General features: G+C 48.0%; 1 protein-coding gene across 3 annotated transcripts in view; it reads right to left on the bottom strand.

Annotated features, from left to right (window-relative positions):
- The window catches only part of UPP2 (uridine phosphorylase 2), a 68,735-nt gene that overhangs the window by 21,586 nt on the left and 21,775 nt on the right, over positions 1-25,374 (bottom strand). The window contains exon 1 of one of the 3 annotated variants that reach the window (XM_075317242.1): positions 13,379-13,485. The exons of 1 other annotated variant lie outside the window; for it this stretch is intronic. In XM_075317242.1, the coding sequence (XP_075173357.1) occupies positions 13,379-13,440 (62 nt within the window). In that variant the 5' untranslated portion in view covers positions 13,441-13,485. Of the gene's footprint in view, positions 1-5,683; positions 5,782-13,378; positions 13,486-25,374 lie in introns of those variants that run through there. One more of the 3 variants, XM_075317241.1, reaches the window with a different exon arrangement.

Genomic DNA, 25,374 nt, shown 5'->3' with positions numbered 1-25,374 from the left:
AGGCTTTTGTCCCTAGGTGTGGGGAAGAGGCCTGGAATTCACCAAACTCTCTGCTTACCTGGGAGATTATTCAGTCTGAAAGAGAAGGAGTAAGATTGATCCTCTGAGGGGGAAGCTGTGGCGACAGGCAGCACCCCAGAGAGCCATTGAGAAATCCCGATTTCCATGGAAAAGGACTGCTGGATGATTGTGACTCATTGCCAGGACATTTATACCATTACTGGACTATTTTACCCTCTGTGTGGTGGATTATTTGATGGACATTCTGGATTGCATGGAATAAATATTCTTTGGATTGTTCAATCATCTCTCACTCTGTTGTTTGTGTGATATCGGAGAAGTACCCCATGACAACTGATTTTTTTTTCTGAACTTATGAACACAAAGCAAGTCAAACTTTAATACAGTCATCAATTAGCTGAGAGGAACTCCTTACTAAAAAAGTTACAAACTCCCCATCAAAATGAGCCCACTGACAGATTCTCAGTTAACTCATTCTGAAGTCAGCTTTGAACAGAGAAACAAAGAGCCTATAAAAGTGAAAAAGGGTAATTGTTTTCATGAAACCATATTTCAAAAATTATTTTCAGCCCAAATTACATGTAGGCAAGTAAAAAAAACAACACCCAAAGGTGCCCATAACATAATGGTTATGCATGATGGGCTACTAAATAGGACAGATTTATTTCTGTTTATGGATTTTTTTTTTTCAATACCATAGATAATTCTATAATACCTTTGTCTTAGAGATAAACATGTGTCTGATGACGATGGTGAGATGTCAACTTATTTTCCATCACTTTTCGAAAGACCTGGCATTATTTTTAGCTACTGATTCATCAAGGAGCCATGTTTAGTCTTTGTTGTAAAATGATTTCCATAGGGAAAAGATATGCACTAAAAATATTACCCTCAGTCCATAATATGCTGCTGGAATAAAACCCACACACAAAAAAAAAAGAAAGAAAATCTATCATTCGAAAAAAATAAAAAAATAAATAAATAAATGCAAACAGTACTGTAGTTTTTCTATGGGAAGAGGTTGTTCATATCTCTGGATAATTTTTAGTCCCAATTACTATCCATATTTTCACAACAGATTTAATGAATTTTTGCGTGAATATTTTTTTTAATTTTTTTGGAGCAGATCCTCACTAAAATAATCAAAAAATGCTTGGAAATCCCTTCCAATTCATTTCTATCTACTTTGGTATTTGCATTAAAAGGTTTTTTTTGTTTTTTTATTCATGAAGAGGTGGTGGATAAAGTATGAGCATGTGGCTTGTTGAAGGCTATGTGCACACTAGAAAGTGCCTTTTTCTAAAGAAAAAAACGGACCCTCTAAAAGAATCCTGCACCCGCGGTAAAAACCGCAGTAAAACCGCACCCGCGTTTTTGCCGCGAATTTACCGCAGATTTACACCGGATTTACTGCGGATTTTCCGCAAATTGGTCCCCGCGGTTTTTACCATTATCTATGGCAAAATCTGCAAGTACCTGCGGAAAAGAAGTGACATGCTCATTAATTCTGCAGCGGAAAATCCGCTGGTAAATCCACAGGTATAAAAAAACGCAGTGAACACACAGCATTTTTTCAAACCCATAGGATTTGCTGGGGAATGACTGCAGCAATGTTATGCTATGTGCGCACTTTGCGTCGAGGTAGTTGCAGTTCAAAAAGTATCCTCTGGCAGAAAGGACAATGCTTTTGGCTTTAGGCTATGTGCGCACTTTGCGTTTCTACCTGCGTTTCCGCAGAGTTTTGAACTGTAGCGTTTTGATGCCAAAATGCATGCGTTTTGATTTTCCTGCAAAGCCTATGGGAAATAGGGATTTCTTGTGCGCACTTTGCAGTTCAAAACGCTGCGTTTAATTTGCATATTTTTGGGCAAAAACTCTGCGTTCAAAGAAGCAGCATGTCAATTGTTTTTGCCATTTTAGCTGCGTTTAGCTATCATTAAAGTCAATGAGAAATTTCAAAGCGCATCAAATCTCAAAATTCTAGCGTTTTACATGCTTTTTGGATGCAGAAAACAAGCGTTTTTGGTAACAAACGCATGCATTTCTGACATCAAATTAATGACATGATATGTCCCTTTAGACACACACATAGTCCGACAATTAAATTAATATTTTATCGTTAATTTAGACATAAATGTTAGCAAACCGCTATAATTATATTAAATATAACTATTTGCGGTATGATTTTAATTTTGATATTTGTTATGTTTGTTTTATTTTTTTTCATAGTGTGTGTATGTTGAAACTTTAATTAGTTGTGTCTTTGTGTTAAAAACGCATCTGATTTAAGCCATGGATAAGCATGTAAAACGCGGTAAAAATGCATGCGTATTTATTGCGTTTTGGAAGTCCGTCCAAAAATTGCCAAAGGCAATTTTTGCCAGAGGATGCGTTTAGAACTGCAACTACCTCGACGCAAAGTGCGCACATAGCTTTAAAAATGCATGTAAAACGCAAAGAAAGTAGCCTATGCGCACCCTGCGGTTATCATGAGTTTTTAGTGCTTTTCCGGTGCTTTTAGAAACGCTGCAGTTTTGTATTAAATTGAATGGATGGGAAACGCAGCTGTGGTGCCCTGGACAAGCCAGGGGCAACACAGAACACCACAACACACCCCACACTCCCAGCAGGCACACCGAAGTCAGACACAAAACCCTTGTTGCCTTCCTCCAGGGGCTGATGTCCACACCAGGGGGTGGAGCCAGGCGGTTGGTCTCCACCCACCAAGAAGTTCACAGTCCTGGAGGCGGGAAAAAGGAGCAGTCTAGTTTTGGACAGTGAAAGTGGAAGGAGGAAAGTGTAGTAGTGGAGCAACTGACTGACAGCGTCCGGGTGTGTGGCCCGGGCGAGACAGCAAGGTTGGCAGACGGTGGTGACCGTCTGCAGGAGTGGCCTATCCGAGTTACCGTAAGGACCGTGGACGGGCGGTGGCCCGGCGGTACCGGACCGGTACACGAAGAGAAGCCAGCACCAACTGGCAGGGGCCTACGGACCCCGGCAAGGCTAGGAGTCGCCGTGAAGTTGCCGAATCCGTTAGTGAAGGGAACCTCCTGGGTTTCCCAACGACCAAGTCCCGACAGAAGGCAACAGTCCAACCAAGTGAGAGAGACACCGCCACCGCCAAGGCAACCATTTCTCAGGGCCAGAGCCTGCGGGCAAAAGGGGCTCCTCCGGCCACATCCAAGCCGGGGAGCGGGTTACCGGTGGGAACCCATTGGAACCAACTACCGTATCTAGGTGCAGGGAAAGGCAGTCATCACCAACCTGCCGGGAGGAAACAACCGCAGCCGCCTGTGGGACCCGTCCATCCAGCCGTGTGTTTTACTGAGAACTGTGTCTTCATCATTGGGCTGAGTGAGTACCACCGTGCCGTGTGGCACAGCGCTGCCCCCGCGACCCTGCACCTCGCCAGGACCCGTATCCCGCCTGCACCAACCATCCCTACCCCCATCACCGGGCCCCGGGTCAAACAACCCCCTACCCACGGAGGGGAGAAATAACAACCAAGCTGCTCCCTGTCACCGCTCCCGGGATCCCCGTCTAGAGCAGCGGTGGTGTCACCAATATCACCACAACTGTGGGTGGCGTCACGGACAATAATCAAAACCCCCACAATCAAAATCCCCTTTTCACTCACGGGAGAGGAACGCCGCTCGAGTCCCCGGGATCCGGCCCACCGCTCGAGCCACCACCGAGCAGCTGCAGCAGCAAGCCGGACCCGAGCAGTGGGAGAGCGCAGCGTCCCCTCCTCCGCCCGCGACACAGCCAAAATGGCAAAAACAATTGACATGCTGCTTCTTTAAACGCTGGGTTTTTGCCCAAATTTATGCAAATTAAACGCAGGGTTTTGAACAGCAAAGTGCGCACAAGAAAGCTCAATGTCCCATTGACTTTGCTTGAAAAGCAGAAAGCAAGCATTTTGGCATGAAAACGCTGCAGTGGAAAAGCAAGTAAAAAATCAAAGTGCGCACATAGCAAAGTCAATGGGACATTGAGCTTTCTTGTGCGCACTTTGCTGTTCAAAACCCTGCGTTTAATTTGCATAAATTTGGGCAAAAACTCAGCGTTTAAAGAAGCAAAATGTCAATTGTTTTTGCCATTTTGGCTGCGTTTCCCATCCATTCAATTTAATACAAAACTGCAGCGTTTCTAAAAGCAGCGGAAAAGCACTAAAAACTCATGAAAACCACAAGGTGCGCATAGGCTACTTTCTTTGCGTTTTACATGCATTTTTAAAGCCAAAAGCATTGTCCTTTCTGCCAGAGGATGCTTTTTGAATTGCAACTACCTCGACCCAAAGTGCGCACATAGCCTTAAGGGGGCTTTACAGGCTGCGACATCGCTAATGCGGAGTCGTTGGGGTCACGGAATTAGTGACGCACATCCGGCCGCATTAGCGATGTTGCTGCGTGTGACACCGATGAGCGATTTTGCATCGTTGCACAAACGTGCAAAATCGCTCATCGGTGACATGGGGGTCCATTCTCAATTATCGTTACTGCAGCAGTAACGATGTAGTTCGTTGCTCCTGCGGCAGCACACATCTCTATTTGTGACACCGCAGGAACGAGGAAGCTCTCCTTACCTGCCTCCCGGCCGCTATGAGGAAGGAAGGAGGTGGACGGGATGTTCCGGCCACTCATCTCCGCCCCTCCGCTGCTATTGGGCGGCCACTCAGTGACGTCGCTGTGATGCCGCACGGACCGCCCCCTTAGAAAGGAGGTGGTTCGCCGGTCAGAGCGACGTCGCCGGGCAGGTAAGTATGTGTGACGGGTCTGCGCGATGTTGTGCGGCACGGGCAGCGATTTGCCCGTGTCGCACAACAGATGGGGGCGGGTACCCACGCTAGCGATATCGGGACCAATATCGCAGCGTGTAAAGTAGCCTTTAGACATATTTTCTGCAGCAAATCCGAGGCAAAATCCGCGGTAAATTCGCAGCGTGCGCACAGGGTCTTAAAGCTGATCCTGAAAGAAACCAGTCCAAACTTGGCAAAAAAAAAGCTGCAAAAACTGCTGCAGGTAAAAACTCTTTCAAAACCCTTCAGGAAAAGAAAAATTCCACCAAAAACTCCCCCCAAAAAAAGAAGAATTTCCTGAAGTGGTTTCCTTTTGAAAAACCTTCGAACGACTCGAAAAACTCAGTGTGAACAGAGCTTTATAGTACATTAAGGGTATGTTCACACATTGCTTTTTTTCTGCAGCAAAATCTAATCTCTTGGCAGTAAAAAAAATCTGCTTCCTAAAAGCATGTTTGCTGCATTTTTTTGCTGTGTTTTTGGTGTCATTTGTCTACAGTACATGTTTAAATAAAAATTAGTTTAATTCACCATGAAAGCAGCAACAACGCAGCAAAAAAAAAAAAAAAAATGCAGCTGCGTTTTTGCACTTATTGCTTTCAATGGTGAAAAAAGCTGCAAAAATGCTGAAAGAATTGACATTCTGCTTCTTTAAAAAAAAGCAACAGGAAAAAAAAAAAAGCCAAGTGTGCGTCTCTGTGTGCATGAAATTTCTGGAATCTCATCGCTTTTGCTAGTACTGTAAAAAGCAGCTTTTAAATTTACATAAAACTCATGAAAAAAACATGCAAAAAACCCTGCAATGTGTGCACATAGCCTCAGCGTTTGTTCTCTGTTACATGCTCTTCCACATCACGCACTTACTTTACATAATAATTGTCCCTTTCAGCCAAGTTTGAGCTGCTGTTATCTGCTAAGATCGGAGCCATCTTATCCTGGAGCTTTCTGGATCCTCAATTATTAGTTCCTCAGCTCTTATTCCACTGATATTTAAAGAGAATTGCTGTTGTGATGTCACCTGAGGGAGGTGTTTATAAGGAGTGGTGACGTGACATCATATGGGGAAAATCGTTCCTTGGCCTCTGATTGGCCGCTCGTTGGGGGCGTTGTCTGGGTGTATTTGGTAAATGCTGGTTACTGATTAGTCTGTGATTATTTATAGAGCCGGTTACTGTACGAAATTCACGTGCTCTTTCTTTACATAATTCTGGTTACTGAGATTATGCAGTACATTCCGGTAACTGATTATTGTGACATATTTAACACACATTTAATCATTCCAACCACTGTTTATTCTAAATTTCGGTCCCACAACTGCACCCAGAAGCAGGGGCGATGTGAGGCCTAGTGCAGAGCCTGATGGCCCCATTCATGACAGAGAGATGCAAAGAGCTAAAGGAGAATTCCCCAGATCCTCAAAAATGTTCTATCCGTTGGAGAAAGAAAACCCCTTCTTTACTGGATAGGGGAAAACTTGATCTCTGGGGGTCCGACTGCTGGCACCCCCAATCATTCTAAGATCAGGGCTCGGGTACCCTGAGAATGAGGCTCTGTCGCTACATCTTGAATGGAGCAGAGGTCTGATTGCTTCATACATTGTCTATGAGACTTGGAAATAGCTGATGTATAGCCTTTGCTTTCTCCGGCAGTCCCATAAACAATGAATGGACCTCAGGACGCTGGGGGTCCAACTGCTGGTTACGAGTACCGAGCACCGAGCATGGTAGTGCCCGCTCATCACTAGTTACGAGTACCGAGCACCTGAGCATGGTAGTGCCCGCTCATCACTAGTTACGAGTACTGAGCACCTGAGCATGGTAGTGTCCGCTCATCACTAGTTACGAGTACTGAGCACCCGAGCATGGTAGTGCCCGCTCATCACTAGTTAGGAGTACTGAGCACCGAGCATGGTAGTGCTCACTCATCACTAGTTACGAGTATTGAGCACCCGAGCATGGTAGTGCCCGCTCATCACTAGTTAGGAGTACTGAGCACCGAGCATGGTAGTGCCCGCTCATCACTAGTTACCAGTACTGAGTACCTGAGCATGGTAGTGCTTGCTCATCACTAGTTACCAGTACTGAGTACCTGAGCATGGTAGTGCCCGCTCATCACTAGTTACGAGTACCGAGCACCTGAGCATGGTAGTGCTCACTCATCACTAGTTACCAGTACTGAGCACCTGAACATGGTAGTGCTTGCTCATCACTAGTTACGTGTACAGAGCACCCGAGCATGGTAGTGCCCGCTCATCACTAGTTACAAGTACTGAGCACCCGAGCATGGTAGTGCTCACTCATCACTAGTTACGAGTACCGAGCACCTGAGCATGGTAGTGCTCACTCATCACTAGTTACCAGTACTGAGCACCTGAACATGGTAGTGCTTGCTCATCACTAGTTACGAGTACAGAGCACCCGAGCATGGTAGTGCCCGCTCATCACTAGTTACAAGTACTGAGCACCCGAGCATGGTAGTGCTCACTCATCACTAGTTACGAGTACTGAGCATCTGAGCATGGTAGTGCTCGCTCATCACTAGTTACAAGTACTGAGCACCCGAGCATGGTAGTGACTTGCCCACCCCAGGGCTGTGGGACACCCGGTGCCGGGCCGGACTAGTCCAGTGGTAGTCAGTGGTGGCTGGGCCCGGCTCCGTGGCCCTGGTGGGTGTCAGTACTATATGTGGCTTGTTGAATAAAGTTTGTGTTCGTGACGCCACCTGTGGTATGCGGCTATTAAGCCGCCGCTGCTGTGTGATGCCTCCGGGATGATGTTATGGCAGCAATGGTAGTACTGCTCCCCACAGGTGGAGCAATGCCCGGGGCACAGTTGGTGCTTGTGAGTGTCTATGCAGCAGAAATAACAGAGGCAACTCCAAGGGTGCAGTTCAAGTTCTTTTACTCACAGTTCTTGTCAGGGCAGCAGGACCCTTGGACTGCTGGGACCTCTGTCAGGGACCTCCGCCTTCTGGGTGATTCAGAGTGTGAAATCCGGTACCCTTCTCTTAGTGTCTCCTTCTCTGCTGTCTTCACTAGCCTTGCCTTAGTTGAGATGGACCTGGCTTGGCCTCCATTACAGCCTCCAGGCTGGGGGGTCACCTGTCGGCTGATTACCCCTTTTCTGAAGGGCTGCTCTGGGTTCTGGCCCTGGGAGCTTGCAACGTCCCTGGGCCTCGGTTTTTACTGTTTGGAGATTGTCTTTCCACTCCTCCAGTCTCTAGGGACCGTCCCCTGTCGCAGCTTAATCACTCCACCGATGTCACTGTGGACCAGGCCACCGCAGCCTGCAGCTACTCGTAGCGCCTCTGGGCCCTCGGCTTCGGTACCCAACAAGGACTGCTCGTGGTACCTTACAGGACTACCCGCGGCCCTGCGACCCCTTCTGTCTCTGCGTGGTGTCACCTGGACCTCTGGGTCCCAGGTTCTTCACCAGGAAGCGTCTCCTTCAGTTCCTCTGCTCCTGACTGACTTGGAGCCTTTCTTTCCTTCTTTCTTTCTTTCCTCCTTGCCTGCCTCCAGCAGGCCTCCTCCTCCCTCCTTGCTCTCGTTCTTCTTCTCCAACTACATGCTGGCTCCTCACTCTTTCACTCCCTGAGGTAAACTGAAACTAACTTGACCTTCCCTTCTCTATCTACTCTCAGATGGCTCCTCCCACCTCCCCAGTTGCTAAGCTACCACCCTATGGAAGCAGGGATGGGTCTTACAGCCCCTCTCAGCATGCAGCTGTAACGGGGTGCCAGGGGTGCCTCCGGCCTTGTAGTCGTGGCCCTCGGTATCAGGCTTACCCCTGGTTCCACCGTCACTATGGGGACAGGAGCTAACTTGGTGGGGCAGAGTGTGGTCGTGGTGCAGATGTTGTCCGGCGCACAAACACTCTTCAGGCAGGGTACAATGCGATGAACAAACATTCTTTTATTCTTCACAGTTAAAAGTCCAGACAAAGCAATCCGGTCAGCAATAAATCTGGCAGATGACAATTCCTGTGGAGCTGGGGACACCCTGACCAAACGTCACCTCGGGTGGGGATATGCCCTCCGTACTCTACTTCCTTCGGGCACCCACTATTCAGCCAAGCATACACCGGACCCACACCGGCAGAATAGGCTCTGAGGTTACGTCCACCTCCTTCTCTCCGGTGTCCCCTGCTGTTCTGCTCACACACTCTGCCCGACGTGCACACACTGCTGCCCCGGATGCTACTTCTCACAAAGTCCCGAACAAAGCCATAAAGGTGCTGAGACGCTTTCTTAGCTGGGGGAAGCCTGTCCTTGCGTCCCCTCCAGTGGTGATGTGCCTGACTACTCCACTTCGCCCGGCTCCCACTGCTGGCTACCCACAGTCCGGACCCACACCGGACTGCTTCACACTATGAGGTTCCGCTCGCTCCTTTTCTCACCGGCTTCCCTGATTTCCAGCTCCCTTCTTTCTTTCTTGCTTTCTGCCCACTCAGCTCCACACTCTGCCCCGGCTCTGCTGCTCCGCTCCTGTCCCCGAGACAACTGCTTGTCTTACACACTTCCTTTTTCCTCCTAAGCTGCCAGCTCCTCCCCCTTCCCTGTCACTGTTACCAGGGGAACCACTCACTACACTGGCACCTAGGGAGTACCCTGACTCAGCATACATGCATACAACATAAAACATTTTTATTAATAACATTTCCGGGTTAACTATGCTCCCTTTTGCAGAGGGGTCTGCTCACCCACTGCATACCTCCCCTCTTAAAACCCGAGCCTCCCGGCAAGGCTCTTAAACACATAAACACATAAAAACCTTTTGGGTCAGTCCTCAACAGCGGCACCAGTTCAGCGGCGCTCCCGGTCTCTGGACAGCGCCCGGAGGCTTCAATAGCGCTCCCGGTCTTAAATGGGCGCCCGGAGGCTTCAGTAGCGCTCCCGGTCTTTGCTGAAGGTGCCCGGAGGCTTCAAGAGCGCTCCCGGTCTTTGCTGGAGGTGCCCGGAGGCTTCAATAGCGCTCCCGGTCTTTGCTGAAGGGCAACAGGCCCGTAAAACTTTTCAACAAAAGCAACTTTCTGCCGGTTTACAACAATTCCGGTCTTCACGGGTGCTGGAGCGAACCGGGGTCGGCCTCGGCCAAGGCTGATGAGGGCCATAGTCGTCGCCAACTCCGCAGGTTGCCCAAAGTTCTCCATCTCGGTTCTCAACGGAATCGCTGGTAATGGCGGTGGTGTCGACGCTGAGACTGGAGGAAGTGGAGGCGGGTCTTCGTTTCCCGCTCTTGAACAAACTCCACCCCCAGCCTTGCGCATCATCTCGACTCCTCCGCTGAGGTACTTCTTTTTCCTTTTCTTCGTCTTCAATGCCCTGGAGCTGGCGCCTCCCCTCTTTGGGCGGAGTACTCTGTCCTTTTTCTTCGGCGCCGGCCAGCCCCAGGCTCTTCTTTTGGCGCCAATTCTGCGCGCGCCTTCTGTGTCTTCCCAGACAACGGCCATCTTGCCGCCATCTTGTGCCCGGTCCTTCACCTCAGGCACCGTCTCCTCTTCCCACCATGGGACTGCAAATCTTCGCTGAGAGTCCGGATCAGGGGCCCTCGGCACCACTTGGTCTCCATCTTCTTGGAGCGGGTCCCCTGGCATACGATCCGGATCCTGCCGACTACGCCACATGTAACGGGGTGCCAGGGGTGCCTCCGGCCTTGTAGTCGTGGCCCTCGGTATCAGGCTTACCCCTGGTTCCACCGTCACTATGGGGACAGGAGCTAACTTGGTGGGGCAGAGTGTGGTCGTGGTGCAGATGTTGTCCGGCGCACAAACACTCTTCAGGCAGGGTACAATGCGATGAACAAACATTCTTTTATTCTTCACAGTTAAAAGTCCAGACAAAGCAATCCGGTCAGCAATAAATCTGGCAGATGACAATTCCTGTGGAGCTGGGGACACCCTGACCAAACGTCACCTCGGGTGGGGATATGCCCTCCGTACTCTACTTCCTTCGGGCACCCACTATTCAGCCAAGCATACACCGGACCCACACCGGCAGAATAGGCTCTGAGGTTACGTCCACCTCCTTCTCTCCGGTGTCCCCTGCTGTTCTGCTCACACACTCTGCCCGACGTGCACACACTGCTGCCCCGGATGCTACTTCTCACAAAGTCCCGAACAAAGCCATAAAGGTGCTGAGACGCTTTCTTAGCTGGGGGAAGCCTGTCCTTGCGTCCCCTCCAGTGGTGATGTGCCTGACTACTCCACTTCGCCCGGCTCCCACTGCTGGCTACCCACAGTCCGGACCCACACCGGACTGCTTCACACTATGAGGTTCCGCTCGCTCCTTTTCTCACCGGCTTCCCTGATTTCCAGCTCCCTTCTTTCTTTCTTGCTTTCTGCCCACTCAGCTCCACACTCTGCCCCGGCTCTGCTGCTCCGCTCCTGTCCCCGAGACAACTGCTTGTCTTACACACTTCCTTTTTCCTCCTAAGCTGCCAGCTCCTCCCCCTTCCCTGTCACTGTTACCAGGGGAACCACTCACTACACTGGCACCTAGGGAGTACCCTGACTCAGCATACATGCATACAACATAAAACATTTTTATTAATAACATTTCCGGGTTAACTATGCTCCCTTTTGCAGAGGGGTCTGCTCACCCACTGCACAGCATGGGAGGGTTGCCTGCCACTTTCCCTGGTCCTGTGTGTCCCTAGCAATGGGTGTAGTGCGGATTTACCAGGGGACCGGCGTTCACTCTCTTCCTCTCCCAGAATGGGGCATCACACCACTGATGGGGTGCAATGACCTGTGGCGACGGAAGCCTCAGGGGCGCCACAGTAGTGCCCGCTCATCACTTGTTACGAGTGCCGAGCACCTGAGCATGGTAGTGCTCGCTCATCACTAGTTATGAGAACTGAGCACCCGAGCATGGTAGTGCTCACTCATCACTAGTTACCAGTACTGAGCATCTGAGCATGGTAGTGCCCGCTCATCACTAGTTATGAGTGCTGAGTACCTGAGCATGGTAGTGCCCGCTCATCACTAGTTACGAGTAACGAGCACCTGAGCATGGTAGTGCTCGCTCATCACTAGTTACCAGTACTGAGCACCTGAACATGGTAGTGCCCGCTCATCACTAGTTACGTGTACAGAGCACCTGAGCATGGTAGTGCTCACTCATCACTAGTTACCAGTACTGAGCACCTGAACATGGTAGTGCCCGCTCATCACTAGTTACGTGTACAGAGCACCCGAGCATGGTAGTGCCCGCTCATCACTAGTTACAAGTACTGAGCACCCGAGCATGGTAGTGCTCACTCATCACTAGTTACGAGTACTGAGCATCTGAGCATGGTAGTGCTCGCTCATCACTAGTTACAAGTACTGAGCACCCGAGCATGGTAGTGCCCGCTCATCACTAGTTACCAGTACTGAGCACCTGAGTATGGTAGTGCCCGCTCATCACTAGTTACGAGTACTGAGCACCCGATCATGGTAGTGCCCACTCATCAATAGTTACCAGTACTGAGCACCCGATCATGGTAGTGCTCGCTCATCACTAATTACGAGTATAGAGCACCCGAGCATGGTAGTGCTTGCTCATCACTAATGTTCCATTGAAAGTCCCACTTCTGCAGTGGATACAGGCTGTAAAACACTGGGTCCTCAACACACATTCCCTCCTCCTTACACAATGTCCTACTCTTCAGTAATCCTCAAATAGCCCCCAATGTATCTTTCTCCTGGACCATCTTTGCAGTGCCTAATCCCACCCCCAGCAATCTCCTGTGGTTCTGCATTCAATTGCAGTAAAAGCAGAGCTAAAATTAGATAATAATGGTCATAAAAATGGCAGTAATGGTATTCACCTCACTAAAAAATGTCTCTATATATAACAGATGTGGCAGAGTTGCAGATTTCAAACAATTCTGCACTGACAAACACAGCTCTGCTACGTTATATAACTCCAGCTCTGCTGCCTCTAACAAACACAGCTCTGCTACATCTGGAAAGTCCTCTTTTCTACATTGGACATTTTCAATTTTTCAATGTTGCACAAAATCCACTCTCCTACATCTGAATATAAATATATATCATACGCAATATAAGGAAAGATCAGCCGCTCTACTTGCAAGAAACCCAGTTGTGTTTTTTCTTTTTCACATTTTTTGCATAAAGACACAGAAACCTGTATACAATAACTGCGGAATAATGGAGGATTCATTCACACGTCTGTACAGGACTAATAAAATTTGATGGGCGCTGTAAACCATATCTTTATGTGCCACTGATGTTATACAGAGTGTGCAGTGTTCCACATCGGACAGATTTGTGACACATTTATGTTTTATTTCATGGAACGCCGAAGTAAAAAAATCCCAAAAATTTCACTTTTGGACCATTCTACATGTGAAAATCTATTTCACGGATAAACCACACCAAAGTGTTAAATGCACTGGGGCAGATTCATCCATAAATTTAGGCCATTTTTTCCGCTGTGGATAAATTTAAACATTTGTCATTGGCAGCAGGATAAAGGGCAGGCATAATTCCCAGGCATTTATAACATATTTAATGTTTGTTCTATATTACCTGCTCTTCCACATCATGCACTTACTTTACATAGTTGTCCCTCTCAGCCAGGTTTGAGCCGGTGTTATCTGCTAAGATCGGAGCCATCGCTTCTCCAGATCTGCCGGAATCTACAGAAATTTGTTCCTCAGGTTTTTCTTCACTGTAGATTATAAATTTCAGCTAAACAGAATTGCTGTCGTGATGTCACCGGAGGGAGGTGTTTATAAGGAGTGGTGACGTGACATCATATGGGGAATATTGTTCCTGGGCCTCTGATTGGCCGCTTGTTGGGGGCGTTGTCTGGGTGTATTTGGTAAATGCTGGTTACTGATTACTCTGATTATTTATAGAGCCGGTTACTTTACGAAATTCATGTGCTCTTTAGAAAAATTCTGGTTACTGATTACTGTAGTGAAAGTCTGAGATAATGTAGTAAATTCTGGTTCCTGATTCCCGTGACACATATTTCACATATTTAATCATTCTGGCCATTGTTTAAACTATATTTCTGTCACGCAACTATACACAGCAGCAGGGGTGGGCACGGACAGAAAAGGGCCCCTGTGCTGAGCCCTAACCTAAGCCCTAAGCATAGCCCGCTCAATAAACGCTGTGTGTTGGCTGTTTTACACAGCTGGTATCTGCCTATAACAACAGAGATCAGAGTTATCTCTGATCAAGGCTGTTCAACTACTTAACACTAGAAGTCCCAGAGAGGGGTCATTTAACATTTCTACCTTTGGAAACAAGGGAGCTCGAAATTTCTGGGACTTTTAGTGTTAAGTGCGCTGACAATCTTTGACAGCGGCATTTCATTGGCATGATCCCGATGGCGTCCCACCATCATTGTGACATAATTTTGGTGTGCCAACGGGGCCTGGAGCCTCCTGAATGCCCCCATCGCTAAAACATTAAATTCATTGTCATGACACCGGCTGTCAGTGTTTCCTGGAGCATGGTCGGGGAGGGGTGCCATCCCCTGACCATCTCCGTGCCTTGTTCTCGGGATCACGGCGCCTTTATCTTCTGGTCACTTCTTTTCATGTGGTGCCAGTTATAATTCTGCTGTGCAGTGTGCCGCCGGTCCCTGTAAGTTCTGATCCTGCCTCCCGCCCCCTTTACATTCATCCTCCCTGCCTCCTGTCCTGACCGTGTCCGCTCTACCACCTCCTGTCCTGTCTGTGTATGTTCTACCTACCTCCCGTCCTGACCCGCCGTCCCCTCTGCTTTTTCGTCCTGACCACCTCCGTTCCTCTCTGACTCCCATCCTCCCTCCTCTGATGCTCCGTTCTCCTGTACTCCCTGCTATTACCTGCTCTCCTGGCTCTCGACTTCGGCTTGTCTATTTACTCCACTTTCCGCGCTCCACCGATCTTTGACGTTCCCTCTCGGTACCTGACTCGGCTTTCCCTGGACTCTGTCTCCGTCTAACCCTTAGTACCGCGTAGACCTCCTGGTTCTACCCCATATGACCATCCACTTCTTCTAGTGGAGGATTGCTGTCAGCGCTCTCCTGGAGCTCCGGCTCCTCCTGCTGGTTTGTTAAGTCTAGTGCCATCTAGTGGGGAATCCCTACCATGCACTCTCCTGGTGTTCCAGCTCCCCCTGCTGGTTCATTACATTCACTATATATTGCTGAAGTATTGGAAAATTGTAGTACAGTATATAGTTCCCTTAAATGCCGCTGACAATCTTTTACAGCGGCATTTCATTGGCATAAGCCTGAAGACCACCCATCAGCATGACATAATTGGGGTGTACCAATTGGGACTGGGGCCTACTGAATGCCCCCATTGCCAAAACATTAAATGACTATATATTGCTGAAGTACTGAAGAATTGTAGTATATAGCCTCCTAGAGCATCTAAAAAAGGTGAAAAATAAAAAAAAATTAAAACAAATATTTTTTTAAAAACAAAACATTTTTAATCCCTCTCTTTTCCCAATACAAAAATAAAGAAGCTGAAAAAAAAAATAAAAGATATGAATATATTTGATATATTTTGCTGCATCCACAAAAGTCCGATCTATCAAACTATAATATTGTTTAACCAGCATAGAAATCACTGTATAAATAAAACAATGTCAGAATTGCTAGGTTTCCGATGCCATGGAAAAAAATGCAATAAAAAGCGATCAAAAGATTATATACACCATAAAATGATATCAATGAAAAGTACAACTCGGGGTGCATAAAACAAGCCCTGACACTGCCCATCAATGGAAAAATCAGTCAGAAAATGGAAAAAGAAACCACATTTAAAAAAAAAAATAAAAAATGTATGGAACCACTAAAATATATATAAAAATTATAGAAGTTTGGTATTGCTGTAGTCATACTGACATGAAGAATCCTAAGAATGTCTTAATGGGACTCTGTCAGCACAGAACGACTGTTCAAACCAAGCTCAGGCGCTCGTGGCATCATGATGTGGTCAAATATTTCCGTTCCCCTTCCCGCCTACTTGCTTTCCATCTATCTCTGGCTCTATGATCTATGCTGTTGGTTGTTATGAGAATATTTCTCATTCTTAAAGGGGTGGTTCACCCATTTTTTTTATTTTCTGTATGAGCTATACTTACCTTTCTAGGCGTCTTCTCCATTGCCTTCTGTTTCCAGTTCTGGCACTGAGCGGCGCTATCCTGCACGCTCAGTGCCTGTCACATGACCCCCTGGAGCTGTGGCCGCCGGCATCCTCTGACGTCCCGGCATTTCCGGGCTCTCAAACAAGACGGGTACGTCACAGGATGCCGGCGCCACTCAGATTGAGTGACAGGGCTGTGGGCGGTGACTACCGCACGTCACAGCCCAGCATCGAGGGGAGGAGCCGGAGGACGTTTGTGTGGAGCCGGCGTCCTGCAGAGAGGCTGAGACACGGGGCGCCAGGGTGCAGTACAGGGGGGGTCTTTAGCTGAATCCCCCCCTGCACGTAAGTATGTGCTCACACTGTCCACCCGCCCACTCTGCTGCGATGTCATGAGAGCGGCCGGTGTCGGGCAGTGTGATCGTGTGCTCCTCCCAGCAGCAAGACACTGACAGGCATGTCACCGCTGTGCTCTGCCATCTGTCCTGCTGCATGGGACCAACTGTCTGCACTCTATCACCTGCACCACAAGTCACAGAGTGGAGACAGTTGGTGACAGAGCACCTCTGCCCCCCCCCTGTTCTTTCCCCACTCTCTTCTCTCCCCCCACTCTTCTCCCCCTCCCCTGTTCCCCCTCTTCTCTGCCCCCCTCTTATCCCTCTCTCCCCTCTTATCCCTCTCTCCCCTCCCCTCTCTTTTCCCTCGCTCTCTTCCCCCTCGCTCTCTTTTCCTCCCCCCTGCGCTCTCTTTTCCTCCCCCCTCGCTCTCTTTTCCTCCCCCCTCGCTCTCTTTTCCTCCCCCCTCGCTCTCTTTTCCTCCCCCCTCGCTCTCTTTTCTTCCCCCCTGCGCTCTCTTTTCCTCCCCCCTGCGCTCTCTTTTCCTCCCCCCTGCGCTCTCTTTTCCTCCCCCCTGCGCTCTCTTTTCCTCCCCCCTGCGCTCTCTTTTCCTCACCCCTCGCTCTCTTTTCCTCACCCCTCGCTCTCTTTTCCTCACCCCTCGCTCTCTTTTCCTCACCCCTCGCTCTCTTTTCCTCCCCCCTGCGCTCTCTTTTCCTCCCCCCTGCGCTCTCTTTTCCTCCCCCCTGCGCTCTCTTTTCCTCCCCCCTGCGCTCTCTTTTCCTCCCCCCTGCGCTCTCTTTTCCTCCCCCCTGCGCTCTCTTTTTTTCCTCCCGCGCTCTCTTTTTTTCCTCCCGCGCTCTCTTTTTTTCCTCCCGCGCTCTCTTTTTTTCCTCCCGCGCTCTCTTTTTTTCCTCCCCCCTCGCTCTCTTTTTTTCCTCCCCCCTCGCTCTCTTTTCCCCCCCTCGCTCTCTTTTCCTCCCCCCTCGCTCTCTTTTCCTCCCCCCTCGCTCTCTTTTCCTCCCCCCTCGCTTTCTTTTCCTCCCCCCTCGCTCTCTTTTCCTCCCCCCTGCGCTCTCTTTTCCTCCCCCCTGCGCTCTCTTTTCCTCCCCCCTGCGCTCTCTTTTCCTCCCCCCTGCACTCTCTTTTCCTCCCCCCTGCGCTCTCTTTTCCTCACCCCTCGCTCTCTTTTCCTCACCCCTCGCTCTCTTTTCCTCCCCCCTCGCTCTCTTTTCCTCCCCCCTGCGCTCTCTTTTCCTCACCCCTGCGCTCTCTTTTCCTCCCCCCTGCGCTCTCTTTTCCTCCCCCCTGCGCTCTCTTTTCCTCCCCCTGCGCTCTCTTTTCCTCCCCCCTGCGCTCTCTTTTCCTCCCGCGCTCTCTTTTTTTCCTCCCGCGCTCTCTTTTTTTCCTCCCGCGCTCTCTTTTTTTCCTCCCGCGCTCTCTTTTTTTCCTCCCCCCTCGCTCTCTTTTCCTCCCCCCTCGCTCTCTTTTCCCCCCCTCGCTCTCTTTTCCCCCCCTCGCTCTCTTTTCCTCCCCCCTCGCTCTCTTTTCCTCCCCCCTCGCTCTCTTTTCCTCCCCCCTCGCTCTCTTTTCCTCCCCCCTCGCTCTCTTTTCCCCCCCGCTCGCTCTCTTTCCCCCCCCCCCGCTCGCTCTCTTCCCCCCCCCCCCCGCTCGCCTTCTTTTCCTCCCCCCCCTCGCTCGCTCTCTTTTCCCTCGCTCTCTCCTGGCATGGTCAGTACAGAAATCTCTCCATCGTGGAGGGGTGAGAGGGAGTAATAAACATGGAGTCCCTACTGTGTCTGTGTATTTATTTCTAATAAAGTATTTTTCTCTGTGTGGTCTTTTTTTTTTAACCCTTTATTGGAGATTCTTAATGGCCAGGTCAACCTTGGCCTGACATTTAGAATCTCGGGCTTTATACCAGCGGGTAAAACATAGCTGGTATTAACCCCTTATTACCCAGCGTGCCACCTGCCACCAGGGCCACTGGAAGAGTTGGATACAGCGCCAGAAGATGGCGCTTCTATAAAAGCGCCATTTTCTGGGGCGGCTGTGGACTGCAATTCGCAGCGGGGGGCCCAGAAAGTTTGGGCACCCTTCACTGCGGATTCCAATCCCCAGCTGCCTAGTTGTACCTGGCTGGACTCAAAAATTCGGCGAAGCCCATGTAATTTTTTTTTTTAATTATTTCATGAAATTCATGAAATAAAAAAAAAAAAAAGGGCTTCTCTATATTTTTGGTTCCCAGCCGGGTACAACTAGGCAGCTGGGGGTTGGGGGCAGCCCGTAGCTGCCTGCTGTACCTGGCTAGCATACAAAAATATGGCGAAGCCCACGTCATTTTCTTAAAAACGTTTTCAGGGAAAAACCTTTATAAAAAAAAAAAAAAAATGCTTCCCTGCATTTCTATTGCCAGTGAAAGTAACACCAAGCAGTGGGGGCTAGCAGCCAGTAGCTGCTTTGGTTACCCTTAGCAACAGAAAATGCAGCGGGAGCCCACAAACAATGTGATTTTTTTTTTTTTTATTTTTAATTAATTTTTTTTTTAAAAAAACGGCATGGGCTTCGCCCATCGAGCACCAGAGCATTTTACTGCTCAATTCATCCCAAGTAATCAGATGACTCCAGTGTCGTCCGATTACTTGTTCTGTGTCCCCCTGCATCCATCGCAGCGTGTACGGGCTGTGAGGTCAGCGGAGTGGAGACAGTGACATGCTCTGCTCTGACACATAGTGTGCTGCATGTCACTATCTTTCTCCACTCTGGCACTTGTAGTGCAGGTGACCGGATGCTGCATGTCACGTTTTTGCCGCGATTTGGTGCCTTTTTTGCTGCGTTTTTGCTCACTGCGTTTTTAATCAGTGCACAATGCCATTAAAGATTGTTGATGAAAAAAATAAAAAAGGTCTGATGTCATTTCCTTATTCAAAATGTTCATTGTATGCAGGAGAGCAGACAGCAGCTGCAGAACTACAAGGCTCAGCATCCTCCATCCAGGACTGTATGCAGTTTTTTACCCAAAAAGAAAAAAAAAATGACGTGGGCTTCGCCATATTTTTGTATGCTAGCCGGGTACAGCAGGCAGGTACGGGCTGCCCCCAACCCCCAGCTGCCTAGTTGTACTCGGCTGGGAACCAAAAATATAGAGAAGCCCTTTTTTTTTTTTTAATTATTTCATGAATTTTATGAAATAATTTAAAAAAAAAATGACGTGAGCTTCGCCTAATTTTGGTGTCCAGCCGGGTACAACTAGGCAGCTGGGGATTGGAATCCACAGTGAAGGGTGCCCATGCTTTCTGGGCACCCCCACTGCGAATTGCAGTCCGCAGCCACCCCAGAAAATGGCGCTTTCATAGAAGCGCCATCTTCTGGCGCTGTATCCAACTCTTCCAGCTGCCCTGATGCCGGGTGGCTAGCCGGGTAATAATGGAGTTAGGACTAGCTGTATATTATCAGCTAGCCCTAAGCCCGAAATTCATGGTGTCACGCCAATATTAGACATGGCCACCATGAATTTCTAGTAATGATAAGAAAAAAAACAAAACACAACACACAGAAAAATATTTTTATTAGAAATAAAACACAACACAATTAGTGACTCCATCTTTATTGAAATAAACCCCCCTCCGCAGTAATCCTGGGTCAGGGTCCCGCGCCGTCCAATCCGGATCCAATATCATCTGATCGGTTTGCTGGAAGGAAGGCAAAGCGATCAGATGATGTGTCAGGATAAAGGATGTGAATCCCATCACACATCAGCTGATTGTATAAAAGCCGATTATACAATCAGCTGATGCATCAGTGCAAAAAAAAAAATAAATAAATAAATACTCACGTCTGTGCTGATGACCGGCAGCTCCTGGAGCGGAGTCTGATCCTGGCCCATCACTGCAGGAGCGGCCGGCTATCAGCTGATGAAGTCCCCTGACGGCAGGATCAGCTGATAGCCGGCCGGGCAAGAAAAAGCCGGCGAGACTACGATCAGCTGATGCGTCAGGTGACTGCATCAGGTGATCCACGGCCAGGTCCTGCAAGCTTCGTGCATGCACCGGGGAGACTGCACACAGCCGAAGCGGCGGGACCGAGACAGGGGCTGGAAGCAAGCATGGCACCGGGACCCTGCAGACAGGTGAGTATGACATACACACTCACATACACACTCACTCACACACTGTATATACACACACACACTGTATATACACACACACACTGTATATACGCACACACACACTGTATATACGCACACACACACTGTATATACACGCGCACACACACTTTCTTCCCCTGGCTGTGCAGAGCTGCTGCTGTATCTGTGATTTCTCTGAGTGCACATCCACTGGGAAGAGGCAGGGAGGAGGGTTTGGGTGGGAGCAGAGTGGGTGTATTAGACACAGTGGGTGTCTTAGATAAGCCAGACACCGCCCTAAAGCCACAAAGAATTCTGGGACTTGTAGGAACTGAACACAGGAAGTCAGAGGAGAGATTAACCCCATCAGAGCTGGAGCCAGCAATGACCGTGTGCTGCTAGTGCACAATGAAAGGTAATTTTGCTGAAAAAACATAATAGATGTGTTGAGGGGCACATATTAGCAAGATTTATCAGAAAAAAAAAAAATCAGTTTTGGTAACTGGACAACTTCTTTAATATATATATATAATAAATTCTAAACTTTAGGAGTTATTTCTTTTTGCATTTTCTGTACTTCTAAATTTATTTTGAGTTGTTTTCTCTATGAAACCAGAGCTGTCAATGAAAAAAGATGGTGGAGGTGGAGAATGAGGGAAAACAGCAGGCGGGAAGGTGCACCTAAATGTTTGATCAAAAATGGAGCACCAAGTGCCTGTGCTTAGTTTGAACAGTCATTCTGTGATAACAGAGTCCTTTTAAAAACAAAACAAAAACAATGGTGGCGTTGAATAAATTTCCCCATTTTAGCATACTTGTATTTTCTTATATGGTTTGATTATAATTGGTGTCTTTCAAAACTGCAATTCATCCTGCCCACATAGCCCTCCTTGCATGGCAGCTGGTGTCACCTACTGACAGTTTGGCTCAGTAGCTTTGTTGCACCACTGCCTCGCACTGTGCACTCTGCAGCATGGGAAGCACAGTGTCACCGAATCTGACTAGAATCCAGAGGTAACAGTGCACTCCAGCTTCAGAGCAGTGCTTACAAGCTCTATAGGGAAGAGTTTGTAAGCACTTTGCATGATTGGTCACTTCTGATAGACTTCAGCAAGAACGAGTAACCTAGGAGAGTTACAAATCCTTAAGATATGGTATATACAGTTGTGCTCAAAGGTTTACATACTCTGGCCGATTTTTTGCTTTCTTGGCCTTTTTTTCACAGAATATGAATGATAACGCAAAATCTTTTGTTCCACTTATGGTTAGTGGTCGGGTGAAGCCATTTATTGTCATCTACGGTGTTTTCTCTTTTTAAATCATAATGACAACCAAATACATCCAAATGACCCTGATCAAAAGTTTCCATGCCCTGGTGATTTTGGCCTGATAACATGCACAGATGTTGACACAAATGACACAACCTGTTTGCTTGTAATCAGTGTGTGCATAAAAGCTGAGTGAGTTTCTGGGATCCAGCCAGACTCTTGCATCTTTCATCCAGCCACTGACGTTTCTGGATTGTCAGTCATGGGGAAAGCAAGCGAATTGTCAACGAATCTACGGGAAAAGATAGTTGACCTGTATAAAACAGGAAAGGGATACAAAAAGATATCCAAAGAATTGATAATGCCAGTTACCAATGTTCAAACTGTGATTAACAAATGGAATATCAGGGGCTCTGTATAAACCAAACCTTGATCAGGCAGACCAACAAAACTTTTGGCCACAGCTGCCAGGAAAATTGTTCAGGATGCAAAGAAAAACCCACAAATAACATCAGCTGAAATACAGGACTCACTGAAAACTAGCGGTGTGGCTGTTTCAAGATGCGCAATAAGGAGGCACTTGAAGAAAAATGGGCTGCATGTTCGAGTGGCCAGAAGAAAGCCATTACTGTGCAAATGCCACAAAGTATCTCACCTACAATACACCAAACAGCACAAAGACAAGCCTCCAACCTTCTGGAACGAGGTAATTTGGAGTGATGAGACCAAAAATCGAACTTTTTGGCCACAACTGTAAACGTTACATTTGGAGAGGTGTCAGCAAGGCCTATGATGAATGGAACACCATTCCTACTGTAAAGCACGGAGGTGGATCGCTGATGATTTGAGCTATAAAGGCACAGGAAACTTGGTCATGGTTAAAGGAAAGATGAATGCAGGACGTTATCAGCAAATACTGGAAGCAAATTTGCACTCCTCCGCTCGGAAGGACGTACTTGGATGTTCCAACAAGACAACGATCCAAAACACAAGACCAAGTCAAACTGTCATTGGTTAGAGCAAAACAAAGTGAAGGTTCTGGAGTGGCCATCTCAGTCTGTCCTATTTTATCAGGATCACTTATTTTTATACTGAATTTATTGATTAGCAATCAATTTATAATTCATAATCTGAAGTATTCTCCTATGGATGATGTGACGCTATGTCCTTTATAATCCATTTCCCTGCTGGAAGAACCATTAGCTGCAATGTATCTGCTGTGGTATATAGCGTACGCCATTATATCTGAATGAGAAGAACAGGTCATGACGACAAATGACCACCAGTAAGCCTCTTCCTATTGCACCATTATGTCATCTGTGTAATTTGCCATTTTTGCTGTATAAGAATAGTCATCTCATTTTATGACAATTTAAGGAAAGATACATTGTAGCCAAATGATAATAATTCAAATTTTACATGCATTAAAATGAACATATAAGAATATATAAAGAGTTGAGACTGTTCCTGGGTGCACCGGTTGTCAGAGGAAATAGCTGAACATTTGCTTTATAATAAAGACTAATAATGCACATTTATATAAATCATTTCAGTAATGGACATTGCAGTTCCACAGGTGGTTATTTTATATAAAACTGCAGGGGGCTTAATACTATGGAATAAAAGCCCTCCAGGTTCTATTATATCAAATAATTACATGGATTATTAATTCTGTTGCTAAAATTAAGAATAATGAACCATAAAGGCTATATTAGTGGTAAGAACAGGCAATGGCACTTATTTGCTCTACTGAACCACAATTTTAATTCCTAAACTTTAAAGGACCCATCATCAGACAATGCAAAGGCCTAAATTAATACGTAGATGTCTTAGACCTGGAAAGACTGGTGTACTTACTTAAAATGTCAAAATGGCGGCATAATATTCTTATCAAAATGAATAGTCTTCAACCGGCCTGAGTGACAGCTTTCAGTCTCTGCCCACCCATCCTGACTGACAGCTAGTCAGTCTCTGCCCACCCAGCCTGAGTGACAGCAAGTTAGTCTCTGCCCACCCAGCCTGAGTGACAGCTTTCAGTCTCCGCCCACCCAGCCTGAGTGACAACTTTCAGTTCTGCCCACCCAGCCTGAGTGAAAGCTAATCAGTCTCCGCACACCAAGCCTGAGTGACAGCTTTCAGTCTCTGACCACCCATCCTAAGTGACAGCAAGTCAGTCTCCCCCTACTCAGCATGTGTGACATCTAGTCAGTCTCCGCCCACCCAGCCTGAGTGACAGCAAGTCAGTCTCGCACACCCAGCCTGAGTGACAGCAAGTCAGTCTCTGCACACCCAGCCTGAGTGACAGCAAGTCAGTCTCTGCAAACCCAGCCTGAGGGACAGCTAGTCAGTCTCTGCACACCCAGCCTGACGGACAGCTAGTCAGTCTCCACCCACCCAGCTTGAGCGACAGCAAGTGAGTCTCCGCCCAACCAGCCTGAGTGACAGCTAGTCAGTCTCCACCCACCCAGCTTGAGCGACAGCAAGTGAGTCTCCGCCCAACCAGCCTGAGTGACAGCTAGTCAGTCTCCACCCACCCAGCTTGAGCGACAGCAAGTCAGTCTCCGCAAACCCAGCCTGAGAGACAGCTAGTCAGTCTCCACCCACCCAGCTTGAGCGACAGCAATTCAGTCTCCGCAAACCCAGCCTGAGAGACAGCTAGTCAGTCTCCACCCACCCAGCTTGAGCGACAGCTAGTCAGTCTCCGCCCACCCAGTCTGAGTGACAGCTTTCAGTCTCTGCCAACTCAGCCTGACTGGCAGCTACAGTTTATACAAAGCAGTGAATCAAGCCCCCATACACAATAGATAGCTGTCACTGAAACGATCCTTTGACCAATCGTTCAGCTGATGGCTATCTCTCTGGAGCCCCATATACAGCAGAGCGTATCTGTATTTGCTATGAGGGACTCCTCTGATGGAGGCTTATCTCTCACAGAACGAAAACCTTGGCCACCGGAAATCCAATGTGTCGAATCCTTTTTTCCTTTGACATCATCTGTCGGGGAAGAGTCAGGAGGCCCCATAAACAGACTGCTGTTGATGATGGTGGATTCAGCCAATGTTAGTCCAATATGTATGCGGATTTTTAGGCCATCCTTTTTCTGGATTTAGCTGGCATCTATCTCTGTCAAGCTACAGCAGGTATTGGGAAACACCAAGTGAACAGTGAAAAAGGAGGAAGGGGAAAAGGATAACCCTGTGTCTAGGGAAGGGAGAGATAGTGACCCCTGATAAAACCTATCACTTGCCCCTGGCTTCCCTCACCACCCTAGATAGGTTCCACACCTATGTGCCGAGCAGGATACCTGGCCCTGGCTGACGCTGAACTAGGACCTATGTAAGGAACAGATGGGATGAGCGGTTAGTCAACCCCACTAACTTCTACAGAACACACACAGGGGAAAATAAACAAGTTATCTCCAGATGACTCAGGGAGAACTACAGCAACATACAACAATGTTTCTCCAGATAATTACAAGCCGACTGCTTGAACTTAAGACTATATAGAAATTGAACTCTATCACCAGCAAACACCAAGGGGAAATTCAGATATTTAAGGACATAAGCAGTAGTGATGAGAATTAACAACTGAAAGTTGAAGATATTCACAGGATCCTAAACGGAAAAGGATTAACCCCAAACAGCGAAGATACATAGGATACCATTTACACCGCAAAAGGAAGAATAGAATGTCAGGGAGCAGTTTGTGCAGCGAAACACTGCGAC

The sequence above is a fragment of the Anomaloglossus baeobatrachus genome, chromosome 7, assembly GCF_048569485.1.
Source record: "Anomaloglossus baeobatrachus isolate aAnoBae1 chromosome 7, aAnoBae1.hap1, whole genome shotgun sequence".
Taxonomy (NCBI): Eukaryota; Metazoa; Chordata; class Amphibia; order Anura; family Aromobatidae; genus Anomaloglossus; species Anomaloglossus baeobatrachus.
The sequence above is the reverse complement of the archived record's forward strand: the minus strand, read 5'-3'. Positions and strand labels throughout refer to the sequence as shown.